The 25,713-nt window shown below is 35.0% G+C and overlaps 1 protein-coding gene across 1 annotated transcript in view; it reads left to right on the forward strand.

The window, feature by feature from the left end:
- Positions 1–25,713, forward strand: part of FSIP1 (fibrous sheath interacting protein 1) — a 66,222-nt gene that overhangs the window by 1,092 nt on the left and 39,417 nt on the right. Inside the window, exons 3-11 of the mRNA XM_054515313.1 lie at positions 322–508; positions 1,318–1,467; positions 2,875–3,047; positions 3,921–4,005; positions 5,454–5,552; positions 8,447–8,538; positions 9,258–9,365; positions 12,803–12,967; positions 16,949–17,086. Of these exons, the coding sequence (XP_054371288.1) occupies positions 322–508; positions 1,318–1,467; positions 2,875–3,047; positions 3,921–4,005; positions 5,454–5,552; positions 8,447–8,538; positions 9,258–9,365; positions 12,803–12,967; positions 16,949–17,086 (1,197 nt within the window). The remainder of the gene's footprint in view (positions 1–321; positions 509–1,317; positions 1,468–2,874; positions 3,048–3,920; positions 4,006–5,453; positions 5,553–8,446; positions 8,539–9,257; positions 9,366–12,802; positions 12,968–16,948; positions 17,087–25,713) is intronic.

Genomic DNA, 25,713 nt, shown 5'->3' on the forward strand with positions numbered 1-25,713 from the left:
AGCAGGTTAAAACCTCCATGCCTAATTCTTTGTAGTAGAATGCTAAAGAAGTAGTATTCTGCTTTTTTAGTACCCTAGCCTGACAACCCCAAATCTGACAGTCTGTGGAATGATGAGCTGGAGAATCAATGTGAAATCTAAGTAAAAGAGCTCTTTCCTAGCATCAATATCAGACCTGAAAATGGTTCTGTTATTTAAGAAGTACTCTGCAGTGTTGTACAGAATTGTCGTTGTTCTTTGTGATAGCACGTGAGTATTGTGCTTATCTTCTTCACCCAAAACATCCCTGTTTTCATGGTGGCTATAATTTGCATTTCATAGGTAGATTCACCCATCAGTTTGGCTGATGGTTACCAGAGTGGCAGTCTAGAAGATGGCTGTCCAGCAGAAAACAAAGGTGATGACAGAGATAAATCTGATGTCCAGGAAGTAAGAACTGATCAGCCAACAGGGGAGAGCATGACCATCTCTCTTCACAAGTGTCTATGGAATCCCATCGAGTTGTCAGGTGGGAATGACTAAAACTTTCTTGTATTGTGTCTAGACCAAGTTTGGGTAAAATTCTGCTGATTGAAGGAATAGAGGTTGCAAATAGGCAAAATTCTGGAAAAGAAGATGTCAAAATCCATACCTTCATTTTTCTTCACTATTTGAAATCCACCTTTGAAAGAAATGTGTTATTACTGTCGTAAAGTACAATAAATGTCTTGTGGCACCATAAACTGTGATCTGGCTGAAAAGATAATTAAAACTCACGTGTGTGTGTTCCATGGAATCATGTTAGAAAGTGTTTTCATTAAGATGTTTTTATCAAACTTTTCAGAGTAATCATGATCATTTATTAGAAACATTGTATCCTAATAATGGTCCACCTGTCCTAAAACCTGGAATTTGTGGTTATAAATTACAGTATTTAACAAATGAACAATGTTAATACTAATAAAGTACTTTCAATGTAAGTATGCAGTGTATAACTTTAATTGAAGCACTTGCAGAAGGGTTTCATGGCATTCTTCTGTCATTCTGTAAATGGTAATGGATTAATGTTCTGGGGTGTCCAACTGTTTACAAATAGAGATGCAAAGGCCAATGAGTGAAACAGGTGTTTGGATACCATCTTGAAATTTAGTTAAGGTTTCATGACAGAACTGGGGTCAAAAGAAATCCTTTGATTCCTGCTCCTGTTTTTAACATGAGTTCTGGTGTACTACTATATGCTATTTTTAAAATTAATTCATTGCAAGGGCTCTGTGGTGATCCCTAATTGACAAAAATGTATCTGGTTTATTGTGAAAGGCTTTTCCCTGTGTTTTTCAGGATGTACCTCTACTTCAGATTCTCGAGATGAAAGCACTGAAACACATATGTTGAAATTCTGTGAACCTTGCCCGGGACAACCAAGTAATGCAAAGTCAGATACTACTTCACAAACTTTTAAATCCTGTGAAACTTCCCCAGAAAAAACAGGTAATGCAAAATCAGATAGTACTTTTCAAGTGTATAAAATGAGCAGTGCAATAAAACCTTTTCCTTTTCTTATTAATGCTTCTGAGTTTGTAATGGTCATGTATTTGTGTGTATATTCTCTAGTTATAAAAGAATACTGCAAATTGAACATGTATATGAATTGTGCTTTTCAAGAGGTATTGGATGAATTCTTTATTTAGAGATTGCTTTATTAATGGATATTAATTTTCTTTAATGCTATAATAGAATTTGACTTTTCTGTAGATTCAATCAGTTTAATAAGGCAGAATTCAGTGGTTATCATATCCAGTGCAGCAATGTTGGTCACCAAACATGACATTAATATCTACAGAACAGAAATTCAATAGAACTCAGCCTAAAGCTTCACTCAGTAGTTTAAGGTTTATATCAATCTGTTGAGTTCAGGCCAGTTGAAATAAGTGCTCTTTTTTTTACCATCTATCCTTTGGTCCATCTGTCCTCTGTAGCTCACTTAGATTTTTATAGCTCTCCCCTTGTTGTATCTCTGATCTTTTTATGGCATAAAGTAGACCAATGCATCACAGTAAATGGTTGGATCAATGGCTATGAAAAGCATTTGACCTCAAAAGATTAGAAAATGAAACAGAGTGTTGCAGGGTTCCAAAATTTGTAAATCTGTGGGATTAGGGGCAGTGCTACAAGTGTTTCCTCTACTCTTAATGTGGAAGCCATAGAAGAGGACAGAGCATGAGGATGCTATAGGAAGGGGAAAAGGTAAAAGTTATAATTATAATCTGTATATTTAGGAAAAAAAAGGAGACAATGTAGAAATCTACTTTATTAAGTAATGGTAGTTTCCATCATGTTTCACAGTTTTCCATTTTTTATAGCAATATTTTTCTAGAACCAGTATCGGAATCTGGTTTTGCTAAGACATAAGACTGAAACTTGTCTAATATTTAAAGGCAGGGATATTACAGAGTCTCTCTTAACCCCCCCTCAAAAGTCTCTCTTTTGAATTATTAATTTCAAAATGCAAAATGTATTCTACAAGTCAGGCTGAAAAAATTATTTTATATTTTTGAAGTCAGTGATTTTTGAAGTCAGTATCAGTGATCTCCTGATACTGTGGAGATGTTGTCACTCTGCCATTATAAATATGAATCAAATCACTTGCCCAAAATAGGTGACTTTTCTTCTCTCACACCTCTATATCCAACTGATACAGCTCAGAGTTTGATTCAGCACTCTGTTGCAAAGACTTCTCTATTTTTCCCTGCTACAAACAGGTTTAGAAATTAACATGTGTTTGAGAATGTTGTACTCTTGTCTATGGGTGTTGCCAAATTACTTGACTGCTTTTTAGCGTTTGTTTGTTTTTTTGACATGCTTCAAGCCAACATTATTTTTAAATGTATTCTCCAGCAGACTCTTCTGACTTGGAATGTTCTGAAGACATGGACATAAATGCTCAGATTCAAGCAGCTATGAAGAAAATGAATAAACTTGACACCATACTCGAAAAACAGTGTTTTAAAGAAAAAGCAGTTAAAAAGCAAGGCAGAGAAATGAGGGCAATGCTCTGGGAAGAACTTCAGGTTAGAAGTGTTCTGCTTATTTTGTGACTGATATATCTTAGAGTACTGTCTTACAGAATTATCATATTTCAGAGAAGCCTTATTATCAAATAACTCACAGTTGGCTAACTAAAATTAAGAAATGGATCTTAAAAAGTAAGATTGGGTAGTTTTTAATACGTATTGGCTAGGCAGGCTTTGAAAGAAGGAGATGTTCCTTAAAAATTGATAAGACAAATTGCCAAATACGCAGCTGTCTGGGTGTGGTTTATCAGCATAGTATTTTGCTTGAGTTCTCTGCTTGCAGGGAGAGTAAGGTGTGTCAGGAGGTAACATCAGTGAACCCAGGCTGAAAAGCATTTATTCTGCTCAAGAGGGATCCTTCTTAGGCCCAGCTGTTTCAGTACTGTCTGTTGTTGAAGAAATTAAAGATGCTGCCTGAAGAAGACATAAGAATGCTACAACACAAATTCCTTTACCCTATCCCTGTCCTGGCCTCTAACTGTTAAATGCCTTGAAACAAGTTCGTATTTCCTCTGCTTTACATGAATAGAAACGTGAGTTGCTAAAAAATATGATTGGTTTGACTGCATTTCATAATTTCACTGGGTTTGGATTTGGAGCCACACAGACATTACAGAACTTCTTTGTCTGCTGAAGTGGGTCTCCACATAAGACAGTGTGTAACAGAGGCTTTAAAGTTTCACCATACTTTTTTCATAACTTCAGGAGATATTCAGATAGCCTCAAGAAGAATATAAATTGAGAAGAGTAATTTTTAATAGGGTCTGAAGTTTATTAGATCTGATAAGCAGACAATGTATTTCCCTTTAAAGAATTTACTTTAAATACATGAATGTATCTCTGCATACACAGTCTATTTCTTTTGAATAGTGTATCAGAACCACAGGAAGCAATGAGGAGGTGGAAAACACAAACCAGTTTTTGGCTGTGTTCTCACCATGGCATAATACCACTGGTAAGTAAAGAGAAACAGAATTGTGATACATCCTATCTTTTTTCTTTTTGGGGAGATAATAGGGATTTGAGATCTGAATGGTTATTGCTGAGCAAAAATCTCAGCTTGAATATTGGAAGTACATGCATAATAATGGTAGCAGTATGTGGTTAAAATATTTAAACAAAATTTACTATTTACAATGTAACCTGCTTTTATTTCTATGCTAAAGTTTGGGTTACTAAGGGAAGGAAACAATGTGATAGGGATGATATTTAGGCAGCCTCCAGTAGATGTCAGGATATATTAAAATAACAGTAGACAAACAAGACTATATAACTGCTAACTCCTTTATCTCAAAAGTAACTCCTGTAGAGACCATCTGCATCATGTGGTTTCTGGTGTACTGCACTGACAAAACTGCATAGTTTAGATTTATTGCTTTCCTCCAGCTTGATCTTTATATTTTCTGTATCATGGTAGAGCCTGACTTTTCAGGTCTTATTTATTTTGGTATTTATTTAATTAAACAAATGTCTTGATGGCTGCCCTGGTTGATACTGAAATGGAATACATTTAATATATTTTGCTTTTCAGAACTTGAATTTGATAGAGCTTTATTAAGTAAATTATATATAAGAGCTATTATAGTTTTTAATGTAGCTTTGAAATCAAGCACAAGTTTGGGTACAAAATCATTAATAACTTAAGTGTTCCAAGCCTTTCAGGCACAACAAAACCTTCTGACACACTCTCAGCAGAAATGTAAATCAGGGGTTAATTAAACAGCCCTAAATTCCTTACCCTGTGCTCTGTTTAACAAAATCATTTGTTCACTTGAGTCCATTACACTGCATTATTAGTGGTTATTGTATGTTTTTTTCATTGTGAAAATCATATGTAATTAGTTTGGTTCTTTGCAATATGAGTCCTTTTCTGTAAGTGCTAAGTGTATAGACTGTGACTTACTGCTCTAACTGGTATTTCCAGTTGGCTCATATGAATACTTCAATTAATTAGGTTTTTTGAGTAACTGAAACAACTAGGATGCTTGAACACTGTTTTTCTAGACTATGCCCTTGACCTAAGCTGCTTGGAAGTCTAATAATTCATGCACAGGCAGACACCAGCTGTGAAAACCTGGATGCCTTACTCTCATTCAAAGTTTTAGATGACTTATCACATGGTGTCTGCAGAGGCATTTGAACTTTAGGGCCTTGGGCTATGTCTTTGAGAATGTGATGAATTGTCTTCCATGTGCAGTAGTTGTTAAGAGCATGAACACAGCCATAAGAAACTGCATAAATATGACTCACACTTTACACTTTCCCCCTTTATTTCTTGAGAAATACAGTGCTTATGTCATTTATCCAAGTGAATTTCTTTACTTTCCAATTGTATGATACACATGACGCTAGATCTTGTATAAATAAATTTCAATTAAATTTTACTGGAAAAATTCCTTACAGATCTCTCCCATGCTAAAGAGGATGAAATATGCAGTACAGTATTTCACACACACATGAATCCTGAAGATTATAATTGCCATAAAGCCCAAGAAAACCAGGGTAAGCTTTATTAATGGTAGAGTTTGTATTTTTAGCAATGGCAAAATGACATATGCAATGGGTGGGTAATGAAGACTCAGCCTTTTTGGCAAGGCCAGTGAAATGGGAAAAAGCAAGGTTACTTACTGGAAGAGTAACAGGTCTTACTTTTTTGCAAATGAAGGAAGAGAACAGCTATATGATTAAGATGCTTAACTCAACATGCTAAGAAAACTTTTTAGTATTGGGTTTATAAAGCCATTTTTCTTTCATTTCAAAAGGAAGAGGTGTGTAACTGATATATTGTAAAATGTATCATTGATTCTTCATGGCAATTTAAAAACTTATCTTTGCTGTTACTCTAAGGTATCTTAGCTTTTATTAATAGGCTTATATTCAAGAAACTAGAAATGGCAAGTGGTGCTGAATCTGACTGCAACTGTTCTGTATTCTTTTGGTTTTCAGCAGAAATTGTTTGGATTTGTGTCAAACATAAATCTTTAGACAACTTATTTTATATTTTGCTCTCCTGATTATTGTAAAGTCTGCATTGCTTTTATGAAATAAGTACTTTCTGGGAAAACTCAAACACCTGCTGATTCTTTTAGGGACATTGTGTTATCATGCATTGTACAGACGTTTCAAATGCTGTTAGTGGTGTAGTGTGTCCTATCATGTCAAAATAAATGGAATTGTGCTTGTATGCCTCTATTATTTTCCTATTTGAAATCCAAGTTTGTGTGGTTAGTAACTTTTCACAAGTCTTGTGATATAAGAATAATAGCTTCAACTGCCATTGCTATCAGCTGCAACTCTTTAATCCTTTGTCAACTACAATTCTATGTAAACAGAAGGAATCTATCTTCCTGGTGACTGGCTAAGATGACAAAGATGTAATATAGTGTATTCCTTAAGGCTGAAGCCTCGATGGTACCAATATCTCTGAAGTTTGTAGAATGTGACTGCATATTTTAATTTTTGAACATGGAACTCAGCTTCTTTGTCATTTTAGCACTTGTCTTAGTTACCCAGTATGTGACCTCGTCTTTGTGGGCTGGAGCTTTTAATTTCTCTGTCCTTCTACCATGTATTTTCATTCCTTCCTTAAAATAATGCTTGACCCTCAGCTTCTTTCTCCAAAATTCCTGAGCTGTGCTGGAGTGCCCTTGGCATAACAATGGCAGGTTTCACTAGCACTATTCAATACAGCACTGACTTCTGGAGCTTCCAGTATAGGCATGGTTGGGAGTTGCTATCACTTGCACTGTTTTGAGATGTTCTGCACATTCCTGCTTTGGGAATGCATGAAGTAGAGATCAGTTACAGCTTGTGAGCAGTATATATTGCTTTAAATGACTTCTACTATTTCTGCTGGAGGCTTTTCATGTGGTGTCTGAATAGCTAAGAATTACTGTTTTTGTTGCTTTTGGATTTCTGTGTCACAGCTGTCATAAAGGCAGACCAAGAGCAAGAGGAGCTTGTGAAGAAGAATGTATGCACTAGTTTTATGCTGTTACTTCATCAGTCTCATCAAGATTTTTACCAAATCTTTGTAATATGTGCCAAATCTACCAAAATGCATATGGAAAATTTGTTTAGTTGCAATCTCTCTTTTAATTACCCTTGGCAGTCTTCAGTGTATTCTCTGTCTCAGTGATCCATGTCTGTCCCTTCTTTCTTCAATGTTCTGAGATGTTCTGTATGATGGCTCCCTCTCAAAAATGCTATTCTACAGTCAAGTGGAAGATACAGTTTAAAAGTAAGGTATATCTTGCATGTTATGTTGGTGTTTGATGTGTTCTGCTCATTTCAGGATGCAACTTGTCATCTTTATATCGATGCTTACATTCCTATATGATCCATTTCCTTGACACACGATGTTGCGTGGTAATGGTAAAGAAAGCTTAGGATGCTTTCAGAAAGCTGTTGTGCATTTGAACTGTGAGGGGGTTTCTTAGTCATATCCAACACGTCAGTCCTTTAAGGTTTGTGTATTGTGTAATTCCATGAAAAGGATGCATGGAATTTATTTCATATCTTTAGGAGCTTGCTTTCATTCTATTCACTCTGAAAAAGAGTTATTTCCATAGCCTGTCTTCTATTATCTAACATGTCAAATTAATTTTTTTGTAGGGAAATAACCCACCCATTTTTCAAATTTCTGCTTTCCATAAAAGCAAAAAGTAGCATGCCTGCTTTTGAAACAGTTCTTGAGATTTAGAAGTTGATTATGTTTGCTTAGACTTGTTATTTAATGTGACAAATATTTGCTGTTTGTAAAGGAATTGTTATTTTAAGCATGGTGAAAGTCTCTGAAAAACAGAATCATGCCTTTTTTTTTGGTCATGGATAGAAACCTATTGTTATTTGAAAATGATGTGTGTGTTTAATAGATTTACAGCTCTATGATGAGTTTTAGTTTTTAACAATATTTGTTTTATAAGCTGTGTTATAATAATATCAACTATATAATCTGTTTTTCAGCTGTTTTATTTAGAAAAATGTACTTGATATGTCTCCAGATAGTTCTGTGGTTTTCAAAAAAATTATTGTCTGGTTTTGTAATGATGAGAAAACTGCAATGATGAGAGGGTTTAAAGGAATGTTGTGGCTTTTAAGGCCACCATGTTTAACATTTTTGAGGTCAGAAATTCAAAACTATTTTAGCCTTTGTAACATTGAGTGATTTCATATAATAAAAAGTTGAAAATTAAATTAGATTTTGGCAATAGTATGTTTTCAATGCAATAATACATGATACTATTTACACAAATAATGAAAACATCATACAAAAAGTTTGTCTATTGACTCTATATATTTGCTAAGGGTTTGAATGGGATTGATGTTATTACAGTTCTTGTAGAATCAAAATAGGAATGATTTTAATGTAGCAACTTTTCTTCCTCTAACATCAGATTATCCAAGTGAATTAGAAACAGAAAAACCAGCAGAAAAAACTCATAGCAAAAATAAAACCAGCCAGCATTTCATTAAAAAGAACATTGAGGTAAGCATTGAAGCATAAAACCAATAACATTTTTTAAATGTTACCTAGAAATTAGTCAATAAGTACTTTTGGAGACAGTTTTCTCTTAAAATCAGGAACTTTAGAAGCTAATTAGGCACAAATGAAGAAATTACCTGTCTATTAAACCTGCTATTTATGGCAGAGTACTGTGTTAGGTAGTTCTCAACTTGGATGCTTATATTGGTTAGGATAACACTGCTTCTATGCATTTGATAGATAATACTGGAAACTGAATTGTTGTGTTTGTGCCTGGACATAGTTTTTTTTAAGGGCAATATCCTAAGACTTTTGAAAAAATTTATTTACTGTTAAATAAACTTAACTTTATTTAGTGTTAACCTGATGCATAAATAAGGGATAGATATACAGGTTGCTCATGTGTAGCCTGGATGGGACCATGTTTTGTCAGAAAATGCATCCCTTGATTTTCTGCCTCTTTTTTTCCAGTGAGGACCTAGTAGGTATCATGATTTTTCATCCAATGAAAAATATTTGCCTCCCCACTATGTCAAAGACTAAGATAAGATTATAAATTTATTATATGTAGGCTATATTTTTCTGCCAGAGTGATAATTTGTATTATTGAAATAAACAAGATTTAGCTGTTAATTTCATAGAGTTTAAAAGCTCTGTTTTGGAGGTGTTTGAGTTAGTGGAGTTCTTAAGCATGGGTTTTTTTCTTGTTGTAAATATTTCAGCTAGCAAGGGATTCAGGAAACCAATTTGTTATGCTTGAGGGAGAAAGGAAAAGGCTAACTGAACTCCTGAAAGATACAGAAGATGGAACTGAATTGCAAGATCTTGAGGTATGACAAATTTAGTGCGTACTGTTCTGTTGTATTTAGCTTATTTTTACAGTAAATCTAAATTTGATCTTAGTTCTACCATTAAATACCCTACTGAGATATGAGAGAAAATATGATACATCCTGTTGAATTTGTCTCCAAAAATGAATTCTCATTGTTTTTTTTGTTAATTTTACTAACATCAGAACCTAAAAGAAAAGTTAGGCACAGGAGGAGGGAACCTTAGAACAACACTTGGAGAAAATTACCTTTTTTTTTTTTTTTCCCATAAAATGTGAAGTTGTGGAGTATCAGTCTGAGTGGTTAGTGCTGTATGCGGTAGTCTCAGGGAGAAAGGCCAGCAACTACTTGCAAAAACTTCTCAAAAACAATTATTTGACAACTGATAAGTGGACTTCAAAATGCAATAATTGGGGAAATACACATTTATGAAGCTTCTGTGTCCATTTAGAAAGATAATGTGACATCTTTTTGTGGCTTCCAATTCAGTCTGTCTTAAAAGTACATAAAGTCTGCTTAAACATTAGATATCTATGCTTTAACATAATATTGTTAAACAGTGCACAGTCTGCATATTTCAGTGAATAGCATGAGCTGAAATGAATAAAAATCATCCTCATGGAGAGTAAGAAAGAGTATTTGATTGTCCCATCAATCATTGTTTCTAGGACATGGTCTTCAGTTTGATAAATGTCATCATTTAAAGATCTGAAGATGTTTTAAACAACCTTCTGTTAGTAAACATAGCTTTCTGGCCTAGGAAATAGTGGCTTTTAAAAATAATTTATTTTACTGATTGCAGAAGTGTTCTCTCAAAACGTGTAGTTACCAGGTTTTCTTTCTCTTTAAGCTAGTGTCTGTCATAGAATTTAGAGGCATTTTTACAGAGTAGCTAATGCAAATTCCAACTAACAGTATGTACTTTTTTTTGCTTCAATTCTCAAGGCATCAAGGCAATGGAAAAGTGTAACATTTGTCCCCATTTTGTATTTGGCATATGTCACTATCACGTTGTCATGTATCTACAGGGATTTCACTGTTAATATTAGATATGAAGTAGATCATCTTACAGGACACGTGTGTTGCTGTATGTTCTTGATACCACGGACAAGAATGGCAATTTGTGGTTACTCTAGTCTGTACTAGATAATTTCTTTAGAGAAAAAAGCTCTTAACTCTCCTGTCAAAGTAGAGTGAAAGAAAGGATAATAGTTACTTAGACCTGTCTAGTCTAGTGATGGATTCTTCCTCTCCCACATTTGAATTTTTTTTTATGGGTGAGGCATTTCTGTGGCTACTTCATAACAAAAATCATGAGGAAATTATCAGCTAATGAGTAATCTAGACAACTTCAAGCTGGCCCAGATAACTATCCAGCTAATGGCTACTTTCATCTTATTTTATTCTGACTTTTAAAAAGCTGCAAAAAGCTGTGCAATCACATTGGCTGGAGTAATGTTTTGGAGGCTGTCAGTCAAGGCAGATCTGGTTATTTTGTATGAATTCCTCTGTATGGTGAAATGTGAATTAGATAACCTCATTTGACTTGTACTTCTATATATGCCAAATATCCAAACATCACTTCTCACTTTTTGAAAGAATGTTTTATGAGTGTTTAAAATATTTTAGAAGTACACATATTCATGCTAATTTAATTGTCAAAGCTGAAGCTGCAGGGTTATAATTGTTTCAGATGTTCCACAGAAAGCACTGACCGTGCTGTTATAAAAGTATTGTTCTGAGTTAACACACAGGAAACATTGACAGGACAGAAGCTTATTTTCCAAGCAAAGCTATCATGAAAATACAGAAGAGAATGTGTGAGTCCATTTCATCCTAGAGTAAAATGAATGTTGGAGTAATTTGGGTATTTGGAGTATGGGATACAGACACTGAGCTGTAGCTAACGAGCTCAGTTACATCTTACTGGACTCCTGTAGAGTAATTTCTGTTTTTGCTCTGTGATTTTAATTCTCTGATTAGGAGGAGGTTAACATGGCACAAATGTAGTACCATGCTGGATATTTATGTTTTTGTGGTCACTGTCTCACCTGAACAGATGTTTCCAAAAAGGTGGCAAGCATCTGAGACATTTGTGAGTGGCTATTTTGAAGTCAGATCAGGTCTGGTCAGGCTCATTAGTTGTCTCTCATCATACTTGTATGAGAAAGCATTAGAACTGATTTTGTTTAACAAAAAGGATGACTCTCTCTTGACTCTCTTTTCTTCTTTCTCTTTCTCTCTTTTTTTCCCTTTATTATGAAGATAATTTAGGACAGGTGTTTGGGGTATGCTTATTATTTCTTTTTGCAACTAACATGCTTTAGGGTAATGGGGATGAACCACAAATGACCTCATAGCAGTGGTATTGTAATTGGAAGCTGATATTTCCTCCTCTTGTATGGATGCAACTGCTTGAATAGCCAGAGGACTAATTTGGAAGCTGGAAACAAATGGTGGACATCAATTTCTTGCAAGGTAGATGTTAGAGTCTTAGGGCAAGGTACTTGTCCTATTCTGGTAGGAAAAAGAAAGGAAACCAGCAATACACTCATGTCTTTCCACACATCCTTCCTCTTCTAAGGTCCTATCTACTGCTTCATTCTACCACATTCTAGCAGTCTGTGGTCAGGACACAGAGATGCAATCTGCTGCTCTGATACCCAGTGGGTGGGAGTTGTGCAGACTTGCTTGCCTGAGTGAGAGGCAGGGAGTGCCAAGCTGCTGTGGAGACTCGCATCTGTCTGTGGGTATGAGCTCATTGGCTTGGCTTAAGTAACCTAGCTCACTCACAATATGCAGCTGTATGTAGTAGGAGTATATATTCATATGTGTTATTCAGGTGTTAACTGCTATCAAGAGGAAAAAGTCATGTAAATCATGATCAGGAAAAGAACTCTCTCCTTTGTGTCTCTAACAGGGTTTCTGTGATAACACATAGGGGCTCTAGAAGGATGTCAGCTACTGACCTCAGAGCAGTTCCTTTGATTTCCTATGAATGCCTTGTTTTCTTCTTTGGTGGTACCTTGCAAGCATCACATTACATCTCAAACCCTCCATTTGAGATTTGGCTCCAGGTGGTTTCTGCTGTAGTGTCAACCTCTGCGGCTTCATTCCAAACAAAGTTTTAGTTAGGCTTTCTTGCTTTTTGGCTCCTTTCTCAGATGGAAAGTGGTTGTCCATTTAAGTTGCTCCTTGGTTGTATTTAAAAGTGATGAATGTATGAATGTCTCTACTTGTTCTGTCCATAGCTGCTCTCGAGTGTGCTAGGGACATGAATATTTGGGAGATTTTAGCTGTATACTGAGATGGATGAAAATGTACATTTTATTATTAAGTATGGTTTATCTGAATAATAAATACACTTGGTATGCAACTGCCCTTAAAGTCTGTTTCCTTTGCAAATGAAGCTTAAGTATTTTCTGTACTTCCAACAGGAGAATGTACCTGTCTGGCAGGCACCAGGAGAAGGGTACACACCTGAACTGATGGAATTTCATCTCCTGAATGAGATAGACAATATGCTTCACCTGCTACTCTCTGATGGGGAGTTTCCTGCTCTTTCCAGCTCTAGCTCAAAATGTCCAAGCCGGATATATCAGGTAGGTTACAGATCTGTTTTATTTTATTTGATATTTTATTTGACATGTGTGTTGAGATCAATACTGCATATGGCTGTATTTGTATCTTTTGCATTTTTCATTAAGATCCTCTATTTTATCATAAAGTCTATGTGTTAGGGAGTGAAGTGAGAAATTTTAGCTGTAGAAACAATGGAAAAACAATTTGTTGCTATTTTGACTCATAGGTAATTTGAGAACTGACTTGTTTTTAAGAGTTTTTGATTCCACACTTCCAAGATACAGAAATTGGTAACTCATACATTTTTATCTGCATGAGGGTGCTTTTTTCAGCATAGAAAAAAATTATCCATGATAGTTTATCTTTGGGAATTAGAATTAGGTTTCTTCTTATCTCAGGATACCAAAAGTGCCTGTTCACTTATGATCTGAAGGATAAGGCAATAACTGATAAGCAATGTTAAAGACTGTAGGAGATTGATTGAAATTGTATGTCCCTTGTTTTTAATGGCCTTTGTCTTTTTGCCTTGCCTGTAATATTGAGATTTGAAGATTAAGAATCAAGGTCTCAGCCTTGAGAAATGATTGTTTGACTTTTGTACTTGGAAGACTACAATTTATCCCATGCCCTGGTACTGTTGCCTCTACTATAATGGGGTTTAAAACCAAAAACCCAGATTCTTATTTTTCATTTATTTGTGTAAAGCTTATATACTTCTGTAATATTTTCTTCTTATGTCCAGAACTGATGTACCAGAGAATATGTGTAAAAATGTTCATTCACAAAACTGTTTTCAGTTACCAGCGTATGAGAAACATCTCTTTAAGAGGCTAAAATACCTGTGGGTTTGGTTTTTTTCTCCTTTTGTAAGGGCACTTTAATGTCATTTTTATTGGCTTCTTTCTGAACACGAGGTTTTGTTTTACCTCTATCAGTATTTTCTGTAACTCAATTCCAGAGGAGTCACATTTTCATGTTGATCATTTACCAGCTGGGATCTAATGTGTGAAAAAGCACCTCCCTCTTGTTGGTAATCACATAACAAATGCAGTTGTTACCCTGAGCTTCCCAGTGGTTGCCTGATCTTGTGTTCAGTGTTGTAAGACATCAGCTTGAAGTTAATGTGACTTGCCTGTGATAATGAATGCTCTGTCTGGAAATGTTTGTCCAAGTTATTGTTGTTGCTTCCTTTCAGGTAATAGCCCAGAAGTATTTGAACAGAAATCTGCATTTAAGTGTATGCTAATGAAAGAGTAACATATTATCTTTTTTGAGTAATATTAAACCTAACAACCAAAACCAGGTAGCTAATTCCTTGTTACCTTTCATTAGTGAAAAGCAGTTCCCTTCAATTTTGTTTTGCAGCATGTAAAAAGCTTTCAGACATTGTAGTTCTATGATTTTAATTTAGAATTAGCTTAGAGTTGGATATGATGAAGCTGCACATTCTTTTCTTCCAATAATTGTGTTAGATGTAGCTTCCAAAATGCAGACACTTAATCACTGTTGCCTCAGTGGGAGATGTCCTTTTTGCCTCTGATGGATACTTTGCCAGGATACAGGAACTATTCTCTCACTCTGAAATCTTTAATAATGGGCTTCAATTATCCTGCAATACCATAGCTTAGCTGTAACAGAGGAGTAGACATGTTCATCTTTTTGTGCAAGGGGTCCAGCGGGATTAAGAATGCTTTTCCATGACTAATGTTCTCTTTTACATGGAAATGTTTCTCATCAGAACTGTATTTCTCTCAGAAATGTTTCTTTGCTCTGGTGCCAAATCAACTAAATATTTAAAAATGTTTCTGTCTTACTTAATATTTTTGGGGAAGAATAAATTAAGTTGAATTTAATCCTGAAAGAAACAGGAAAATGATAGGCTGAAGAATATGGAGTGTAAGACTGTGTGTGATGAGTACAGTTACCAGCTTGAAAAACTGAAAAACCACCTGAAAACTAAAGCAAATGAACATGGTATTTAAAGAAACAATAATATCTGTAGGCTGGATTGTCTTAAAAGATAATTGATCTGTATCACCATGAGGAGTTCTTTCATAACTGATTGGGTTTTTTTAGTCAGGAAAATATTCCCTTTTTCTATTATAGAAGTGGTCTACAGTTAGCAGTTTAAGATTAGATAAATACTCAAAATTCAGAAGATACACTAATTTTTCAATTAATGAAGTCCTTGATAGCCTATGCTCTATGCCTGTGCTTTGCCAAAACAGATGAATGTCACAGATGATATCTGTTTCAGAGCATGGTTAGAAGCAGGTTAATAAACTGATCAGCCAGTTTTATGCCTCAGATGATTGTATGACCCTAATATGCTTCATTAGGTGGGATTTTGTTATTATTTATTTATAAAATGTGGAGGAGAGGGAGTGCAACAAATAATTATAGATATTTCAAATACTGCAAATTTCTCTTTGGCATTGTGTTTGTTACATCTTTGGCTCTTGCTTAGTATTTGAATTTTCCCTTGTGTAAAATGTTTAACAGTTTTATTTTCTACGGATCTAAAGATATGAAAGACAAAGTAATCTTAAATGGACTTCTCTACTGTGTACATGTGCTATACAATTGAAACAGAACATATTCTGAATTGTGCGAAACATTGGCAATAAAATGTTTTCCTTGATATAATACTTTATACATTTATTTCATGATACCTTGAGAAGAATGTTAATTAGTAAGTGGGAAAAGGCCTTGACTTTACTCATATTGTGTGAGTTTCTATCAGTTACTATTCAGGGATGAGAGAAGTGAGGCTGTAAGAACTACTTATGAGAAAGCAGCCGCTTAATGCTCCAGAGTGCTCAAATTTCAAATAGATTATTATGAATAATTTTGAAAGCAATACAGAATGAAGCAGAAAATAATGATTGTTACAGGAAAGTTTGCTGTCATTGTGGTACTGCCAACTGTTATTGATTGTAAATATAATTAAAAATTTTACTGTATTAAAATAAGTTTATTTTCAAGCAACTAATATTTTGATTTAAATGTCAGAACTCATAGATTTGCTTGATGTTTAGAAAAAGTTGTTTACAGATACAGTTTTTTGTATATTGTTGCTGAGGAATTTGCTGTTGAATGTTGAATTGTGAAGGTTGTTTTCTTTACAATTAGTCATGCTACTTGGAATTATTTCCTTGTGTGTCTATTAAAATTTCTCCAGCTGCTTCTGAAAGTAAGAATGAATAGAGTACTTTTTTATTCTATGGCTGCTCGTGTCCCTTTGGGTTGAATTGATTATCAAGATAGGGGAAGGTTTTTTTTGCTTAGGCTTTTTACCTTTGCCACTATTGGATTTTTCTATAGAAACTATGATTTGCAAGAGAAAGCTCTGGGGTTTTTTCTGATTACAACATAACTTTGCACTTTTGCCAATACTTGTCATTCTCAATGAACTGAATTGTGTGTAGTACTGAAACTGACTTTATTTGGGACTGATAGAAACTTCAGAATCTAGTCCAAACCTATTGAAGGATGTGAGAATGTGTAACCCAAATCTTTAATAAAGGTTGGGCAATTAACTCCAACTTACAGAGAGAGGGTTTTTCCTCGTTTACCTTGATACCTAGTAAACAAAAGATGTTGTCATTTTTGGCTCAGTTTTTTCCTTTTCCTTCTGGCTTAATTCTGATCCCAGTATGGTTAAGAGGATCAAACTTTGAACCAGTCATTCAGTCACCCCTATTCTCAGAGTGCTTGTATTGTTGTAGTAGAAATTAAGTATCCAGGTGTTAGATCTGGAGACTAAGAAATTCCTCTTAAAATGCAAAGGGTAAGAATTCTTCTGTTGAAATATGTTTTGCCTGATATTTAGCTATTGTATTTGAAAAGACACATAATGAAAACTATTCATTTGCAGAATTTGACATTGATGTGTTGTTCTAAGCATTTCACTATTTTCTTAGTAGAAATCAGAAGAACCCTCATCTGTCTATGAAGCAATATAAAGTTACATGGTTAACTTCTATCAATTATTTTCTTAGGAGCCTCTGGTTTATGCAAGCAGAAGCCTAGAAACAGTTCCAGGTGAGAAGGTTCTGCGGGACAATAAGGAAAAACGTGATCAACAGAATCGTCTGAAAGAAATAGATTATCAGCTGGAATCCCTAGAGAGAAGTCTTGTAAGTTTCCTATTTTTTCATATTTTTCTTCCCTTATTCTGAGAATTTTGGAGTTTATCATTCCTTGTGTCTTTAAATAAAATCAAGTTTTTTAACCTTGTGCAAATTTCTGAAGGAATCCCCAAAGAAATATGCAGGCAAAAGCCCCAAATAATTATTGTTAGTCTGAGAAATCTTTTTTTTTCAGTTGTAATGCATACTTACCTTTATTATAGGATACTTCAAAGTCAAAGACATTATCCTCCTCTCTTCTTCCTCAGAGGTGCATAGCATAAACAATAATATATAAATGCATCCTTAAAGGATTTTTTAATGGCTCATGTACTTCAGTGTTCTTTGAAGGACCAAGTCTGATGAGAATATTGTATACACTAAGTTATTGTGGTAATCTTTCTTTATTATCAATAAATTGAAAGAAAAATAGCATTTTTATTTCTGTGCATTGTAGAAATTTGTTTCCTGTGTGAAGCTGGTTTTACAGTTTTTCACTTAGTAAGAAGAACATAAATATCTAAGTTTGTGACTGACCAAAGATCCATGTAGCCTACCTTTTTCTCTTGGAGGTCGTTATTCAGCAGTAGGCTTACTCTCCACAACAATTAACGTTAGGAAGAGTATTGTTCCTGTTATCTTTTATTACCCTCAAAAAGGGATCTCCAGTGCAGATCAAAATCTTTGTGCTTCAGGTGGCAGCATAACCACAGTGGTATAATCTCAATTACTTACAGCACCTTTGCTGTAGTTGCAAAAGCTCCAGCCACTCAACATAAGCGAGCTTTATTCTGGCAGTGCTGGAGTATACCTGAATATGGGAACAAAGACTTTGGACAAGGAAACAGTGATTGTTTTAGAGGCTGTTCACTTGGGTGTGTGTGAGTACAGTAAAGAAGCATATTTAATTCTTATTTATTCACAGTTCCAAAACAATACTAGAACTTCTTTTTTAGTGCACTATTATGTTGTATTAAACAGTTAAAAAAGAGAGACAAATAAATAGGGGAAATCTGTGAGCTTTAGTATATTGAGTAGGTTAATGGGTAATCAGATAAAGTAAGTCTGCATATTGTAATATTTTCTGCTCATTGACCTTTATATCACATTTTGTCACTACTGACCTTACTCATGAGGCAAGCACAATCTGAGGAAGTGTGTCTGGGGATTGAATGATAGTCTACAGCAGGCCTGGGAAATGCAGTGGGCTGCTGACTCATTCAAATATTTTGTTTATAAATGGGTCAGTTCCAAAACTTGTTTGGGTTATAGCAGTTTTGTTTGGTATCAGATTACATACAGACTCTTGCAATGTACCACCCATTTTTCCTTTACTGGATTGTGTGTACTTAAAACTCTAAATTGATAGACTGTAATGCCAGTTTACACTGTTTAAAAATACAGAATGTCACCTGCACCAATGTGTAGCATTGCTGCCTGCATTGCAGCACCTGGCAGGGCTTCTTTAGGGGACACACTATCCTTCTGATCATTGCTGCTCTGTAGCGTGACTGAGATCGTGGCATGTGGATGTCAAATATTTGAGTACTAGGTCCTCTGTGAGATACTTCAATTGTCAGTGAAGGTAAAGAAGTGTTCAGGTCTGAATGCAAGTAGTTTTTTCCTTCTAACAGTAAAGTTAAATATATAGAAAGGATGCACTTTCTTGAGTGAAAAAAGAGCAAGTGAAAAAAGCACTTTAAAAAAGAGTGCTTTTTTTTTCCTTTTTAACGAAACACACATAATTGATTTTTTTTTCCTCTTAGATCAGATAACTTATGTGCAGTTTTGTTTGGACCTTGTTTCTATACCAAAGTAATACTTTGGCAAATCTGGTCTCTGCCAAGACACTGCATGATGAAAAACTAAGCTGAAAGCTTGGGTTGAGGAAGGGAGTCCATAGACTGCATGTTTCCAGAATAATTTAATGATTTCTGGAAATACTGGTTTTTATTCAATAGGTGGCACTCTTCACTATATGTCAGAAGAGGAATGCCTAGGCATGGTTCTAAGGGATATTTTGACTGGTAATAAAGTTGTCATTTCTGCTTTATAAAGTGCAGGTTGTGAGAGATTTACCTCTCACTTGTGGCAAGCGTCCACGTGTGCAGCTTTTAGCATTGTTTTTTTTCTTTTTTTAAATTGTGCATTTAAAATCCATTTTTTTAAAATTCGCATTGCATTTCAATTTCTCCTTTACTCTTTCCTAAACCCCTGTAATTTGCTATGTAAAATTATAAACAAATTCTCTGCTCTGAGTAGAGGAGGTGATTTGTCACCAGTTAGGAGTGTTGTTTCTGAATGCATGGTTATACTTGATAGTTGTAAAATACAGTATTTTACAAACATAGTATCTGAGAGAACTTACATTAAAATGTATTTTGAAAAGTCCCTTGGACAAAATATTTTTGGTTTTCCCTTCCTAGGTGGAAATTATGAATAGTTTGTCTAAACAGAATTTAGCTCTGTGTGTTAGGACTTTGCTTGCAGTAGGTATAAAGGTAAATCTATTAGCTTTTTTTGAAGTATGGTAGAATGCTGTATTTTTTCACTACTGTAAAATGGATTATTTAAATTTAAATGGATTATTTAAATTTATTTGTATAATGGTAATGACCTTCTCTTCAAGGGCAATTAATCATATTTCTGGAGGAGGCTGTTTTGTAGGTGCTGGCTTCTGAAATGATAACATTTATGGATTCCTCCACTACAGTTAACCTCATATATGCTGTAAGACTTCATGGTCTCAGCTAAGTCTGGGAATAAACTCACAAAACAAAGCCAGAAGATAAAACTTTAATCTAATTTACATTTGATATAGACACAAAGAATCTACTAAATATTACACTTGAATTAGTGAAACTAAGGGCTTTGGAATCTGAGTTCCTCCTTTACTTTTAAAAAAATTGTCCCTAGTGAATTAATATACCAAAGAACGCATTGTTGAAATGCATTGTGAAATCTCAATCCAACTGAAATGTATCTGTACCTTGGTATCTGGGCCCTTGCTGAATTTCTTTTAGGTTTCAGTTTGACCTTAGTTCACTTGTTCTTCATTCGAAACCATGTCTGACTCTCTCTGCATTCTTTCATCTTTCAGTTTCCTGGAAACCACTGAGCTTATCTTTGTTTTGTGGATTGCATTGTTAACTGCTGCTTCAAAAAATACCCAGTTCAGCTGCCAAATGCGTGTTGCTGAGCATTAATGAAAAGAATTTTATATAGAAAGAATAATAAATGTAGTTATTTTTCAATTGTGGCTTTGTCTGCTTGGCCATTTGTGATAATCCCGTAGCATGTTTGATGATGTGTTGAATTTCTTCATGGCAGACAGTAGATTTAAATGCACATCAAAGCAAGCCAGTATGTAAGATAGCTTCACCTTTGCTGCCTATAATTGTGTGGATTTCTAATATATTACACTGGAAGCTGATTAATTCCGGCCATTAGTCTGCCTACACATTTCTTTTTGGATTTTTGGTTAAATATATGAAATCAGAAATACTTTGAATGCATATTGAATATATATTCATGTAGTAATGTGTATGCACACATACAAGTATAGATGCTAATTACCTACTGGGCACTGATACTGATACCTACTTGAAAAAAAGGTGTCCTTACTTCTAGTAGGTGCTTTTAAAGCAGAAGCTAGATATAGTTACCGGAGTCTTAAGTTTAAATTTAACAGATGTCTGTACACCTCTAGGAATCATTTTTTTCCAAGTACATGCAATCTCATGGCCAAATGCATTGTGTGATTGCTAATAATTAAGGGATTTTTTTAATGCAAAGTAGTATTAGGAAAATATACGTTTGGTTATTGGAATAGCTAAAATTTGCAGAAAGGTTTGCAACTGGGGAAGATGATGAAGAACAAAAATAATAAATGTGATGATGCTTTCAGGAGCTTTGATTACCTGTAGGAGCTTACTCCAAAAAGCACGATTCTTATCATTTTGATGCAAAATAAAGTATATCTGTGGGAAAATCTCAGGATAAAATTAATTATTGCTTGGTCCTGGAGAAGGTCTTACATCACTTACATCATTTACTGTTCATCAGGGTGATGATGGGGTTTGTTACACATAGTCTTATTCTAGTTTTAGCCCTGGTACTGAATGAATTTAGTGTACCTGATCCTGAGTCTGTATTAGGCAGCTTCCAGAAAAGAAGAATAGTTTCTTCCTGACCATGGTCATAGTTCCTTTCTTTTCTTCTAAAGGGAAGAAGAGAGCAACATAAAGACCTACCACATATCTGGAAAGTAATTTGTCAACCAGACAATACTGTAATATGTTGTTGTATCACAGTCTCTCCAGAAATTAACAACTATCACTTTTGATCACAGAAACACTTCCATATTTTAACTATTCTGTGCATAGTCATTGTAGACTATAGCAGATAAATAGCAAAGGTCTTTATATTAATTCATATGGTATCATGTGGTGTCTGGTTTCTAAATAAGCATGTTTTTGTCCATAAAAGTAGAAATTGCTTAATAGAACATTTTCATAAGACATTGCACCAAATAAAAGGAAAAAGGACACCCTATCTAAATAAAGTTGAGATATACCACTCTCTATATTATTTCTTCAAAAAGTGTCAACCAGGTACTAAAGTTGCTTGTCAAGCTGTTGTCGGGCTTCAAGCAAATCTTGTTTTACAAGACTTCATTCTAATTATGTGATTGTACAGAGTTGTTTCAGAGTGAAATGTGGTAGCATTTCCACCTGGGAAAATATCAGTGCGAAAATCTTAGTTGCTTCATTTAACAGCTACTACACACTAGAAGAGAGCAATAAAATTAAAATTAATAGTAGATTGAAAAAATGTAAACATTTCACTCATGATTTAAATAAATTTACTGTGTATTGATTGTTTTCCACTGTACTGTGGATAAGAATGAAGTGGATAAATGAAGCTGCTTAAAGGATTTGTAAAACATATTTTAAAACTACATATTGCATTAAGATTCAATAAAACTAAATAATTTTTGTACACATGTTGAATTTTTAAAACTAAATTGTATTAAAATATTGATCAGTTAAATCCTTAAAAATGCTTCTAGTTTATATAGAAAATAAAGATAATATTTATGTAAATGACTATTAAGTTGAACTGCATCCATGAGATGGTGATAAGTAATACTGCCAGTTGCATCATAAGTATTAGTTATAGTTGATTCTGGATATGAGAAATAATTGCTGGAATTTGATACCTGTAATGGGACCTGTTTTAAATATAATGGATTTCTAGGTAAGAATGATCAAATTTTCTGTCAATTCAATGTACTGATCCTTCCTCTCCCAAAATGTAACTTACAGTTAAGACAGCAACTCTGCTGGTTTACAACTCTGCTATATTGTAGTGTTTGCAATCATAAAATAACAAAGTATCTTTGATGACTCACCCATCTCTAAATTCATGTAGTGGTACTTCTTGTTTGATCTCCTCCCATTTTGTGTTTCTAACATGGCTTAAATGTAACTACACAGCTTTCTTAATTTTGTTTATTTAACACCATCAAACAGATTAGTATTGGAAATATGCTTTTTCTTAGACAGTGAAAGACTCCATGAAAATTGACTTGCTTCTGTGCTCTTGTGTTACTTATTCAGTATATCTTTGTCACACTGCTGTCCTCTCTGATTTCAACAGTGTTGTTGTATTTGTCTATTACTTTTTTTACTGTGTCATAAATTTTTCTGCCTCCTGACTTCACTCATAATCTCCAATGTGGGTTCCATATATCTACTCGTAATGCTCTTTTTCATTCCTTCTAAACTCCCCTTTCAACCTGTTATGCTTCGTTCATGGTTGAGATAAATACATGCCTTCAAAGCAGGATGGTGCCCTTCATCCATATTTGTAAAAAATTGCTCATTGCTGTGCTCATGACTGAAGCCTTCTGGTTAAAGACAGTCAAGCATATTAAGCACTGGAGTTTTGGTGTTTTCCAGGTACTTGACTGTGTACATGTACCTTTTGTATGGATGTACTTAACAAGTTGATTTGGGCTTTTCATTTCTCCTATCTCTTCCCTGTTTGTACATCACATTTCAATACAATAACTGTGGTTTCTAGCTGTGGTAATGTGGAAGTAATGCTTAAAAATTCTCTGGTTAGTAGGTGTCAACACCATAAAATTTTCATGATTGAAGTGTGCATGTCCCTCTGAGGCAAGGAGAAGGTATTTACCTGTTGTCACACATCTCCACTTGCAATTGCAGGACTTCCTCATTCCTTGCTGAAAGTTAGCACTGTTCTTTAATCTCTGTAGGAAAGAGGAATTATTTTTGTTGGCCTGCTTGCGCTCTGTACTCTAAGTGAAATAGTCAGGAAAAAGCCCCTGTTTCTTTGCAAATTTTGTTGGGGAAGGCTGTTTCTACTTTTCCCCAGGATGTCCCATTCAAATGAGAAACTAAAAACAGCAGGGCTCCTGTGGGTGAGACTTTCTGCAATGTGTACTTAGGTGTAATTTATCCTTTGTGGGTGAGCATCTTAATCTTTTGAAAAGTAGCATATAAATGCATCTCTCCATCTTATAGTTGGTGGCTGTGTGATTTTGAGTCTGTGATAAATGTCAACATAGAAAATTTTGGCTGTATATTTATCTTATACCTGTGTGTGCCTGTATGTCTCCATGTACAAACTCTGTAGCAGAGCTTTGGTTTTATTCTTGAGACACTTTAGCTTACTAGGCCAGGATGGAAGTGTAATCATACAGCATCCCTACGAGTGAAAGATATAAAGCACATAGCAGATGCACAAGTTGGAGATACTCCTGTAAACTGCATCAAACTATTTGACAGGCACGTGGGGTTCCTAGGCCAAAACCTTCTTAAATGTCCTACTGATATGTGACTTCTAGAAATATTTTTAATATTGCTGTTGGCATGTTGTTTATTTCAGTTTAAGTTATATAATATTTTATGTATTTTCATCTATGAAAGGCAGTAGTAGTAAACAAAATGTTATTCTCAGTATGATTCCCAAGAATATAAAAATCCCATTGAATTTATAGATAAGAGGGATACTGCAATGAATGTTTTAAAACAAACTGATAGCATACTGTGATAAATCTGATAATCACAGTTTTATGACAAGGCTTAGTTGAAAGCTTGAAGTATTTCCAACAGAATTTTGGCTTCTAGAAGGAGTTTCCTGTGATGAAAACAGCAGTATTCCTAGCATGAATGTAGTAATTTTATTTTCAGAAACAGGGTAATCTTGTTTACAGAGTCAAACAAAGTTGGTTGGAGAAAAGCTTTGGAAGTTTTTTTCTCATCTATCTAAATAGTCTAATTATACAAATATTTTTTAGTTGTGCTGCACAGCACAGGTCAGTATCAAAAAATACTTAGGAGGCTGGGATGTCCTCTTTCCAGAAAATCTGCACTTAAAATATTCCCTCTCATTAGAGCTAAGGGCATTTAAACTTTTGATGGAAAAAATAGGCAAATGCCCGACATTCTGCTACTGAGTGTTTGTACTGGTTGCCAGTTTGGCAGAGTTGGGCACCTCGTGGCTTGTCTCATGCTTCAGTCTGTTTTTTGATGCTGGACTGAGCATTCCTTTGTCTATGGCCTGTGTTTGGTACACATGCTCAGAGCATGCCAATACACCCAAGCAGCCATAGGTACAAAATGTGTTACCAGGCATGATCAAAATTCTGCCTCTTTTCTTTCAGAGACATAACCTGGCGTAGAGAACACCCCCACTTATTCAACCTAAACAATTTCATCTCAGTAGCTTTATCTCCATTTTGCTTCAGGCAAGAGTACCTAACCCTACATAGAAATCTTTTTCTAAGATTTAGAGGAGGAAGGACATCATCTGTCCCATGGTGCTATTACGTTAATCATCAAGGAGCAAAGTATTCAGGGGCAAACCAGCATCAATTAGAAGGACCGTATTTCTCTGGCCTGGTGATGGGTGGAATATTGAGCACTGGTTGTATCTCTCATGCAAAATTCATGAACAGATTGTTGGACTAGGAACTTTTTTTGATGACAGTCTCATCATTGATCTAGATCAATGGTTTCTGAAACCATGATTTTTTTTTTCAGGGCTGTGATGAAAATTTTTCAGACTTGCTTATGTCCTAGCCATTGAAGTCTCTCCTCATAAAAAGGGAAATTAGGCTGAGACTTAGAAATGGCTTTCTGGGCATGTACATTTGTAACTATGCAGGGCAAGTGTACTTGTCATCACACAAATTGATGGTGTCCCTGTAAGAAGCATGGCCACATACTTTGTGAAAAATCTTAACCTTTAACACAGTCCTGCAGTTCTTAAAGAAGCAGGGTTGTAGGATCATCTCCTTGACTCATTTTTATGCTGTCTGTTTTGGTTTGGGTTTTGATTTCCCCTCAGAGCAGGGTGCTAATAACACCAAGGGTGCAGGTTTGATCCCTGTACAAGCCATTCACTTGGTCATCCTTCCAACTCAGAATATTCTGTGTGATTCGCCTCCTTATTTCTTCATTTTGGCACTGTTCTGCTTAGAGATTCTGAGAAGTGTACATTGGTACATAATACTGCATGGTAATGACCACTTTTTCTATGTTCTGTACAACTTATTTATGGAGAAATGCTTTCTATATGGGGTTTTACCTTTACTTTCAACTATT

Source organism: Molothrus ater, chromosome 6 (genome assembly GCF_012460135.2).
Source record: "Molothrus ater isolate BHLD 08-10-18 breed brown headed cowbird chromosome 6, BPBGC_Mater_1.1, whole genome shotgun sequence".
Classification (NCBI taxonomy): Eukaryota; Metazoa; Chordata; class Aves; order Passeriformes; family Icteridae; genus Molothrus; species Molothrus ater.